The following is an 11,803-nucleotide window of genomic DNA, read 5'->3' as shown; positions in this document are numbered from 1 at the left end:
AGAAAAGAGACCACTCCCTTTAGTGCACGACATGAAGGCTTGCTTTGATTTTGATAGATAAACTCACAAATGAAATACCACAACACATAAGTTAAAAATATTTATTCACAAATGTTTAGGGCTTGGAAATAGGTCTTTGAATTAGAGCCCCAATGGGAAATGCCCCCGTAGATTAAGCCTGAATGAGTACAAGGTGGGATGAGTACTACCCTATGATAATTATCTTGCAAGGCATGCCTTTAAATAGGTTTCCAAATTGCTAGATTTAGCATCTTTTCTAGCTTGGGGTACAAAAAGGAACTTTCCTCATAGGAAATAGCAACTTCTTGTTTGATAGTGAATTGAAAACTTCTACTTACCTAATAGGAAGTAACTTTTCCCCTTTTTCTCTTTAGTATTAATTACCTAATACAAAGTAACTTTTCTCCTTTTTCTCTTTGGTAAGATTCCATAAGCAAACTTTAGGAATTTTTCTTTTATGGAGCATTTTAATCCAACATAGTCCTTGCTCTCTAAGCTCGATCAAGAAGGGAAACTTGATTCTTCTATTTGTAACAATTCTCACTTTTAGAGGGAAGTCATCCTCGACTTTGAGTTCCCAATATCTAGGAAAAAAAATAAAAGAAGCCATGCTCTTTTTCAACAATCAAAGCATCAAATTACTTGGATTTATGGATCCGTTGTCTGTTTACACTCTTCTATTTATGATCCTTGATTTCAAGTCTACAGCAAGTTCATGTATTCTATCCATCTTGGGATATGATTTTGGGGTAAGGACCATCATACAATGATCCTTAAGTTTTTTGTTGTTGGATATATACATACATGTGTGTGTGTGCATGTGCGTGTGCGTGTGCGTGTGCGTGCATGCGCGTGTGTTTATGTATATGTATATGTATATGTATATGTATATGTATATGTATATTATGTGTATGTATGTATGTATGTATGTATGTGTATGTATATATGTATGTGTGTATGTACGTATATATGTATGTATGTACATGTGTATGTAAGCAACAATACGAAAAGCACAAGTTACATCATCAATCACCTTCTACAATAGAGTTACGAAGTGATCCAAACAAGCATGGCCATGCTTATCAATCTTCTTTCCACCAATTGTATTGTTACTTTTGTGTGTGTGTGTGTGTACATACATACATGTACATATATATACATATATACATATATATATACATATATATATATATGTATGTATGTATGTATGTATATACATATACATATATATACATATATATGTGTGTGTGTGTGTACATACAAATATACATACATACATATATATATATATGTATGTATTTAGGTACATACATATATGTATGTATGTATATATGTATGTATGTATGTATGTATGTATGTGTGTGTGTGTGTGTGTGTGTGTGTGTGTGTGTGTCATTAATCACCTCCTACTAGAGAGAGTTACAAAGTGATTCAAATAACCATGGCCATGCTTATCAGTCTTCTTCCCACCACTTGTAACCAAAACCAAGATGTGCACATACTACATAAAGAGAGGAGAAGGCTACTCTCCTCAATAGAGGAACCCAAACATGTTTCTTAGGTAACGGCACCCAGGAGCCCATTTTCAAAGAAACTATAAAAAAAGGGTACTCTATACCCAAGCTTTACATGAAGCACCACAATGTGCTTGAAGGCCCTTACATGACCCCCATTGAACATTGAATCCTCCTATAAACCATACTCCTAGTCACTATCTTGGTGGATTGTGTCTCCTGTACCTGACAACCATACACTTCTTGAATCACCTATATACAAAGAAACCATAGCAACATCATTAGTTGTGAGGGACATGCATCCTTGCTCAAGACAAAGAGGATCACTCCATTAGAACCAACAAGCCATTATATATATGTGGCCTTATTAATGTATTAGAATGATAGCCTCCTTCTCAAAGTGGGGTGGGTGCCATGAACAAACTTACCACTATTCTCTCATGATTCTAGTATGTCTTTATGAATAATATTTTTATGCATTATTTTAGCTATGAGTTTTATCAAGATGTTGTGAAGAGCCTCACTAGCTTTAGCAATCTCTGTTTTTATAGAACATCTCAATCTTATACATCCAATCTTAAGCCGAGTTAATCAATTGATTTTAATGTCAAAAACATGCTTGATCTTCTTGGCAAGCATCATTTCTAGAACTTTGAATGAGGAGTCCAAAGTATTTTGAGTGCTTTGAGTTAAACCTCTTGTCATAATGCTTCTTTAAATTTATGGCCTCCAAGCTTTGTAAGAGGATAAAACATGTGGAACACTCGCAAGTAAAATCTTTCACAACATATAAAACGTTCAAAGTCAAATTGTACAATAATAGAGATAAAGAAGAATATTGTATTACTAAAGTGACACAATGGATGGCAAAGCCCGACACCCATGTGCTTCTATGAAAGGAGCTTCAATGGATGATCCGAAGGCGCTAAGATGGAGCTAGTAGAAAATAGGGAGTAAACTCACATGATGACTAATGAACTGTACAGAGAAGGGGTTGGTTGTGTATCTATATAGATTTGTATACGTGGGGCAGCCATGACATGACTGCGTAGGTCCACGATCATAAGCATTGTCCGTGGTGGTCCATGATCACAGTGGATGGCATCATCCGTGGTGTAGAGTCGTCCGTGGTGGTCCATAATCATAATGGATGGCATCATCCGTGGTGTAGACTCCAGGGTTGTAGTCAGTGCCACCTGCCACACGGCCATTGGCCCTATGAGCTAGCTGGCACCTAGATGAACTACCTAGGTGGTCCGATGCCAAGTCAATGAAGATGTCACTACATTTGGTCCTTAATAAGAGTCTTTGTAAGGATGACTACACAATTTTCTATTGTCAAGCACTTGGCCATCTCGACCTCCCTGAACCTGATGAGCACGTGCACAAAGTGATACTAAAACTTAATGTGTTTTCTGTGAGCATGAAACGCAAGATTGTCAGCAATGGCCATGCAACTTTGGTTGTCATATTGCAACATTGTAGGCTACTTCTACACCACACCTCTATCTTATAGAATCATCCTCAACCACAATGCTTTGCATGATGGAAAGCATGTAGCTTTGTACGTGGCCTCTGTCAATGAGAGGACCAATGGACTCTTTCTTACTAGTCAAAGAAATGAATCACAATTAAGAGAAAATAATACCCAATTTTAACGCCAAATCTCCCATCCAATCTAAGTCACAAAAGACACTAAGGGTCTTGTCTGCATCATAGGTGCTCTTGAGTTCCTTGGATGTATCTCAACACCTGCATAGTTGCTTTCTAATGACTCTCTTGAGGCTTGTTGGAGAACCTACTCAAAAATCAAAATTGATGTCTCGCCTAGCATTTTATAAGAAGATAAGGTTGCCAATGAGTTTCCTATATAAAGTCTCATCTACAAGGTATAAACTTATTTTCACAAATGACTTAAGAAATGCAAGGCAGATACCTCCAATGGGGTATCTGCCTTGCATTTGGTCATGCCATATGCCTTGAGTATCTCACCAACATTTTTATGCTAAAATTTTCTCTCACCTTTACCAAATCTCAATCCCTAAACAGTAATGCACAAGCCCAAGATCACTCATCTCAAACTATACACTAAGCATTCGCTGTGTTTGTGATATCTTTTTTGGTGATCCCCTATCAAGATAAAGTCATCTACATAGACAACAACAATGAACATAAACATTCCTTGCTCACAAAAGCCATACAAATTTGTATCTAAAGGGTTGTGTAAGAGATCCATACTCATAAAGAAAGCATCAATCCTATAGTACCATGGTCATAGGGCATGTTTCATATCATAGAGTGCCTTCTAATACCTACAAACAATGCTTTTAGAATCGGGAACTACGAATCTTGGTGGTTGTTGCTCTACATATACCTCTTCCTTGAGGTTCTTGTTGAGTCTACATTCATTTGGAGAATGTTTGTCTCTTTGAATGCCCTTTGCAATGACCTTGTCATCACCATCAAGAAAGATTGTCTTATTCTTGTCAAAGTGAATCCTCAAGTCACGGTCCATGATAACCGAGAAATAAATAAAATTCCTTTTTATATCTAGAATCCAAAAAAATATTTGAAAGAAACTTTTTACAACCATCCTTAGATATAGGTGAAATAGTATCTAATCTTTAATTCGACAGTTTGCGTCAGTGTCCACCGCTAACATGATGTTATCTCCCATGGGCTTTAAGGAGGAAGATCAATCCTTTCAACTAGTCATATGCTTAGAAGCTCCAATCTTAAGAATCATCATGTGCTACAACACTAGTTGCCTCACTACACAATAGCAATAAACGATTCTATTTGTGTAACATGATTCAATTCCTCCTTGGTCTTGAGAGTATCACTATTGGCATCTACCTGCTTTTTCTTGCATTCTTTGACTGTGCTCTTTCTTGTAGTTTTCTTACTATAGTAGAAGCATTTAACCTTTTTCTGTTAATGTGAAGAGTTAGAATCCTTACCCTTTTTCTTTTGGTTAACAAAGAAGTTTTGGTTGTCACCTTTGTGACTCTCCATTCGTATCTCCTCACTGCAAAGAAATGAGCTTTACTGCTCAAATGCGAGAGTAGCCAACTTGACACCAATAGTGAAAGGTATACCAAAACTATCATATTCACGCAACAACAATATCCTTAGACTGTGAGGAGCATGATCTTAGCAGAGCACAGTCATGTCAATCACAACTATCTATTCACATAGATCTTTGATTCTCGTAAGGAACGCTCCACGCCTTCATCTTTTTTTAGCTAGGTTGATTTTCAAGATTAGTTCCCACACCTGGTAGACTAAGTTGAAGTTTAGTCTAATGAGAGAAGGCCTTTCATTAAAGGGGAAGAGAAGATGCTTGAGGAAGAAGATACATTAAAAAAAAAGCATAGAAACTTAGAGACCAAAGAGCCTTTGGTCTCATAGCCCTTGGTCTCTCTAATAATTTCATACACCATTAGCAAATCTATAAACTCCCAAAGATGCATATGAGAAGCTGGACAAGCTTTTTGGAGCTTAGGTAAAGATCTCCAAAGTTTCTTTACAGATAGAGTTATGTGGACTCAAAATGCAACCACATGAGAGCTTTAATGCTCATGTGGACAAAATGAAGTCTCTCTACTGAACTAGCTTGCAGGACTTCAAGCAAATGTGGAAGAAGATGTGGCCCTAGCAGTATTGAAGAGCACTACAGCAACCTCATCACCACACTAAAGAACCTTTTCCCAATCTTACCTCGGAAGGGTCATAGCATCCTTCAACAAAGAAGAAAGAAAGCTAAAAAATAGAGAAGCAAGAGGTGAGACAGCTGCTTCTTCACAAAGAAGAACTTCAAAGATAAAAAGTATTCTCTGTGTGGTACACAAAAAACATGCTCAGGACTATTATTCAAAGAAGCCATGCACGCATTGTGGGAAAAACAACCACAACGAAAAGAAGTACTTTCATAAAAAGGCAGATGCCAATATCATTGAGAAGACAGAGCTCTCCACAGAGAAAGCAAATTATCGTTATGATGAATGGGCTTTTGAAAGTCCAAGATATGTGTTGTTTTCTATTGAGTTATGTGCTGCTTTTTTGTTGTGTGTATGAAACCTAATCCTTATTTGTCCTTACACAAGGGATCCCATAACTGACCTATGAAACTAGAGCCATGTGATTTATCCTTGACCCGGCAATTTGGCATCAAAAACCATGAGGTATCCTTGACACACTATGAGGTAATCCCTTGAGAGGGGTTTTTTTGGGAATTAGGGTCTTACTTGTGTGTGAACCCACTCTTATGAGTGTGCTAGTGCGTTTGTGTGTGAATCACCTCTTAGAGGGTATAAACAATATCTAGATGTTTGTGTGTGCTATGACATAAGCAATGATGTCAAAAGGTCAACCTTTAAATCTTTAAAGATACTTGTACTCCATTGAATGAATCAACAAACTATCATATTATATTCAGTCGTGTACTTCACTCGCTCTCTAGTTTGTCATCTCTCTTGATGTGGGTTTATAAGCTTAAGTACGAAGCTGATGGTATCGTTGGTCACTACAAAGCAAGACTTGTTATAGAAGGTTGTGCTCAAGAGCACTCACATCTCGTATGACTATTATCAGGCATATTATTGCATTGATGGCAGTGTATATCATGGTTGGAATGTATATCGGTTGGATATCAAGATTTCCTTCTTGAATACTCTTCTCCCCCTTGTACCAGTATTAGCAAAAAGGATTCATAAGCTATGGTGGCGAAAAACAAGAGTAGTCAGGTAGATGCATGATTTGCAACAAGAGAGCTTGTGGAGCTGCAAATTATAGATTTGGAGCTCCAACGAACTAAAATGATAAGAATGGTTGAAAATAATAAGCAACAACATGAAATGAAAAGCATAAAGTCACTTGGTCTTGCTGTGCATGTTTGTAAATCCACCTCAATACCACAAGACATTTAGGAGGAGATGAAATGACGCTTCTATCTTTTCATGTTTCTAAATCTCTCTCAATCGTATGTACCAAGAGTTTCAAAATCGTTTGTGAGTTTTGAACATTTTTAAAATGTTTCGTAAACTTGAAGCTAGTCCTAGTTTGAACGTTTTTGAAATGTTTCATAAGAGTCTTGTACAAGGTAAAAACTACATCCTAACCCTAGCACATGTTTTTGAGATAGTAAGCACATAAATGATGCCAAAATAAGCCTTCAAAACGCATACAAAACATTTAGTATTATGTTTGAGAATTGAGATCATTAATAAACCATAAGACCATTGATAATTAATCATGAATACCATAGACTCACTATTTGAGTTCAATCATAAATAATGTAATAAATGAAATCTCAGAATGCCATAAATGAAAAACATAGCTAAAAAGCTAAAAATAAAAGCTATTGTTTATAGGACATAAGTTAGCAAGCTATTTGCCTAGGCTTTTAACTAGTCCCATCATGTGTATCCCCTCGCTCAATAATCTCAAAGACGAGTCACTATAATCAACGAGTTCAAGCACTGGTGCTAGCACTTACAATACCTAGTTCTCCGTGAGATTAGGTCATATAAGTACGTGTTGTGATCTTCTCACAAAACAAAATGCTCCTCTAATGTTATGTCTAGTATTTCCTTGCTCTTCTCTATGCCAATCTTCTATGGATTAACTTGTGTGTCTTAATGAGATTACCCTTTGCTCAAGGACTCAGAGATTGAAATGGCAATATATTAATCTTTCCAATTGTGTGCAATGGAAAGCTTATTTCTCTTCTTTGTACGAAAGAGGGCCCATGTATTCTACTTTCTCATGTAAGAGCCATTATTGCAATCTTGAGAGAGGAAACTCATGGTAATGCTTCTCTGCAAAAAGAGAGTAGCATTATAAGAAGACTTTAAGAAGAGTTAGGACAAAAAATGTGACTATGACAAATGTAATGGCAATTATTGACCAATTTGGAAGTATTAATTCCATATTTATTCCACCAAGATTCACGATGTAGTTGAACCTTCTATATTGATACATGAGCTGCTCACCTTCTAGCTTTTCCATTACATCAACATCGCCTCTCGAAAGTTTGGCGATGTTAGTCATCCTTTGAGTTGCTCATCCTCAATCTTTTCCATTACATCAACATCGCCTCTTGTAAGTTTGGTAATGTATATCATCCTCTCTCCTCTATAGAGTTCTTGATTGATGAATTACTCCTTATTTTTGCATAAGGGATACAAGATGTGGGCAATAACTTTAATAAGCCTATGGAACCAATCCCATTGACAATCTTACACCTTTGTGATTTTGATCAACCCTTGAAAAGATATGACCGTGAATCAAGATTTGCACTTAATTTTAAAATCAAAGAGTCCATCTGACTCCAAACTCAAGCAAAAAAAGAATAAAAAGTGAAATGAAAATTTTGCTTACCTCTCTAGAGACGAGTATCAGGGCCTCTCCAATCTTGTCCATGAACTCATAAATGGTGCCAGTGAGACGTAGCATACTATAGATGGGTCGAAGAGTCTTCACCAAATTCTCCACTTTGTTCCACCAATCAGTATTAAGTATCATGGATGTAAAAAGAAAGAGATTTGGACCGAAAACGTTTTTTTTTCAAGCATTACATTTCTACGACAAGAATGCACATGCACATGTATTAGTGACACTTTCAATGAAAAGGAGCATTACTCATCATATTCACTCATGTAAAATTGTGAAGAAAGCTTGGGATGCGCTTGCTGCAAGTGGTCTACTTACGTAAGCAATTAGATTCTGAGCATATAAATGAGGGAGATTTAATGGATGAGTTTCTCACAAGAATTAAAGATATTAGAGAACAGTTGGGATGTATTGCTGAGACCTATTTGACCAGTTCTTTTGTGTCTACTGTACTAGATTCATACCAAGAGTTTTACACTTACACTTCCGCTCATGATGAAGGGTAACCCCAATGCTCTTAGTAAGTTGATCGCGGTGCTCTTGCAAGAAGAGCAATCTTGGCAAAACCGAACTAGCATGCATGTGGGAGATCAAGCATTTACTACCAATCAAAAAGGTAAAGGCAAAGCCTTTGCTCAAGGCGATTATAAGCTAAAGGCATAATTAGCTCAGTCTTTTAGAAAGCATGCTGATGAGAAGAGGGAGATAAGCCTAAGAAAGGAAAATATAACTACTATCAAAAGTTGACCATTATATCAATGAATGTAGAAAAAGGCTCGAGAATGAGAAGAAGAAAGAGTCAAGCATGGATGTGACTAATGCATAAGCACTAAGTGTTGAAAAGGAGGAGTCAGCGGACTATGCACAAGATGATTGGGCCTTCATTATGCACTACAATTATGATCCTTCTACCCATAATGTAAGCATGTTAATGACAAATCAGTATGTCTAATACTTTGATAGTGGTGCTAACAAGCACATTGTGGGACAACAAATAAGTTATTCCTTTACCTAGCAGGACATGTGCACGTTCTCATCATGCATCTTATTCTTTTGTGGATCATGCTATCATTGCTAGTATGTGCAGTGAAGAAAAACATGTTCCCTTTGAAGAAGCACAGGAAAATGATCATTGGATGCAGACCATGCAAGCTGAGTACAACACAATCCTCAAAAGTGACACTTGATATTTAGCAGATCTAGCTTATGGTAAGAATGCCATTGATATAAAGTGGGTTTATAAGCTTAAGCGCATGAAGCTAATGGTAGCGTTGACCGCTATAAGGCAAGACTTGTTGCCAAGGATTATGCTCAAGCGAATAGCATAGATTATGAATTGACCTTTGCACCCACGTCTCCTATGACTACGATCACGTGTGTTATTGCATTCCCAACAGATCGTGATTAGAATGTACATTAATTGGTTTACAAAAATCTTTATATGGACTTAAACAAGCTTCCATAGCATTGTATAAGAAGATAAACTTATACTTGGTTACAAATGGTTTTGTAACAATCCAACTGAGAGTATCTTCTATGCAAAGAGGAGTAAAGATTGTTTTTTAGTCATCGTTTTATATATTGATGACATTTTGCTCAAAGGACCTAATGAGAAGAAGATGTCATCCTTCAAGGTTGAATTACATGTGTCATTTGAAATGAGAAATTTAGGCTCATTACATTATTATTTGGACATATAACTTATGCAATGTGATGATATTGTGATGTTGCAGTCAAAGTACATACAAAGGTTGCTTACACAGTTTGGTCTTGAAGACTGTAAGCTTGTTAATACACTAGTAGAGACATGAGCTAGGCTTAGTCTCCAAGAGACAGCTGAACCATTTGATGCATCACTTTATCAGCAGGCTGTTTGGGTGCTTCATCTATCTATGTAGTAGGTTTATGTACAATCTTGAAAGTAAGCATTGGCAAGCTACAAAATAAGTATTTAGAAACTTACATGGCACTCACTCCCTTGGCCTATTCTATGCTAAGGGAGGTAATAATCAATTGCATGCTTTCAGTGATTTCGATTGGGCTGGATATTATGACACCAACTGTCCACTAGTAGTTTTTTCTTTCACCTTGGTAATTTGTGTATATCATGGCTAAACAAGAAGCAACCGACAATGGCCACTTTGAGCTGTGAAGCTAAGAACAAGGTAGCTTTTACAGCAACTATGAAATGTATATGGCTTAGACACCTCTTGACAGATCTTGGTATTGGATAGCAATCTCCCACCTCCATCTTCATTGACAGCCAAAGTGCATTAGCTCTGTCGTGATGACGCCTATGTTTCATGCTCGTATAAAGTACATTGAGATGCATTATCATTATGTTAGGGAGAGGCCCATTACAGGAGAGATTAGTGCGACTTATGTCTCTACACACGACAATGTGGCAAATATGTTCACGAAGGCTCTCACAAGAGAAGTTTGAAGCTTTTCGCAAAGCTTTGAGCTTATTGCCATTTGGGGATTGATCAGCCACATGATCCCTGTACATGTTCACATCATCACTATAGGTGAGGTTTGTAGCCATTTATATGGTGGTGATATGTGGACATAGGGTAATAATGAACGTATGTACACCCTCTTATGTGTGTGTGTGTGTACTTCACTCATTCTCATCAATCTACTTGTGTTCCGCTTTCATCTATCTCTTCTTGCTTATTGCATCTATGTGTGTTGCTACTTTGATCTCCACTCCAACAAAACCAATTTCCAATAATCAATAAATTGAAAATAGACTCAATTTATTATGGAAACTCAAGTGCAATTTAATGCCCTTTTGACCACCCCTTGTCCAAAGGGCATCCATAAGTCTTCCCTTTTGAACCTTATCCACCTTTTTGACCAACCCTAGTCAAAAAACGATGACCATGTCACCGTTTTGACCAACCCTTGGCCAAATGAACATGCATATTTACCTACCCTTTTGACCCTTGTCCATCCTTTCGGATGGGTAAAAATTCAATTTTAAAATTAATTTAAAATTAACTTTAAAATTCAATTTTAAAGTTAATTTAAATTAATTAAGTAAGAGAGAATAAATGTGCTTCATACATGAAAACATCTTGTGAATTTCAAGGTATGAAATACATTCTGATATAGATGTAGTCGCAATCTTACATACAGGGGCCACATAAACTTCATCTCATCTAAGCATACCTTCCACCCAAGGTAATTTAGTATATCATTTGGTTGGCTTACAAATGCAAGGACATAAACATATTGTTTAAACATAACAATTTTGTATCACATATTTTGAGCACAATTTGATCAAAATCGCCCTTAATTGAGAAAAATTAAACATGTTTTAGCATAACTTGATCAAAGCCATCTTAATCGAAAAACTTTGGCCACATTGGATAAAAATCAATCACAACTAGATAAGACCAGTCATGATTACTAAGTCAAATAAAATCAAGTGAAATATTAAGCACAATCAATCATGTGGATAAATTTAGACCAATTCGTGGATTAAATGTTCGTGGCAATCAAACAAAAAAATAAGTATAATTAAGCAAAAATTGGTAAATTAAATTCAAATAGCATAATTTAAATAATAATTAGACATAATAGAGCAATTGGGTTGAGAATCAAATGGATCGAGTTAAAAAGCAATCTACCATTATGTACACTTTCTTTTCAAGGAAACTTTAGCTTACTTAAATATTTCTAAAACAATCCCATATTATTTTAAACTCCAAAATCAGCATAGTTAGCTCCATAATCTTTAAATTTAAAATTTTAACAAGATTTAATTCCAATAGGTAGATTCACAAACGAAACATCATAATACAAAGCTTAAAAATAGCTATCCACTTAGATTAGGGCTTGGCCATAAGAATCCGCACTAAGACCCAATT

The 11,803-nt window shown here is 36.4% G+C and overlaps 1 protein-coding gene and 1 long non-coding RNA gene across 5 annotated transcripts in view; both read right to left on the bottom strand.

The window, feature by feature from the left end:
- Positions 1-1,451: 1,451 nt before the first annotated feature.
- Positions 1,452-11,803, bottom strand: part of LOC147604525 (uncharacterized) — a 63,322-nt gene continuing 52,970 nt past the window's right edge. For all 4 annotated transcript variants that reach the window (XR_015265289.1, XM_086794530.1, XM_086794531.1 and 1 more), the window contains one exon: positions 1,452-1,787. Coding sequence is in view for 3 of the 4 variants with exons in the window: in XM_086794530.1 (XP_086650656.1) it covers positions 1,680-1,787 (108 nt within the window). In the remaining variant the exon portion in view is untranslated. The remainder of the gene's footprint in view (positions 1,788-11,803) is intronic.
- LOC147604526 (uncharacterized) lies at positions 6,836-10,920 on the bottom strand. Its single transcript, XR_015265357.1, has 3 exons — positions 7,917-10,920; positions 7,529-7,800; positions 6,836-7,354 (listed from the first exon to the last, which is right to left on the bottom strand). It is a non-coding gene; the product is annotated as an uncharacterized LOC147604526 (long non-coding RNA).

Source organism: Cibotium barometz, chromosome 61, assembly GCF_041138505.1.
Source record: "Cibotium barometz isolate CiBa-2024 chromosome 61, ASM4113850v1, whole genome shotgun sequence".
Taxonomy (NCBI): Eukaryota; Viridiplantae; Streptophyta; class Polypodiopsida; order Cyatheales; family Cibotiaceae; genus Cibotium; species Cibotium barometz.
The sequence above is the reverse complement of the archived record's forward strand: the minus strand, read 5'-3'. Positions and strand labels throughout refer to the sequence as shown.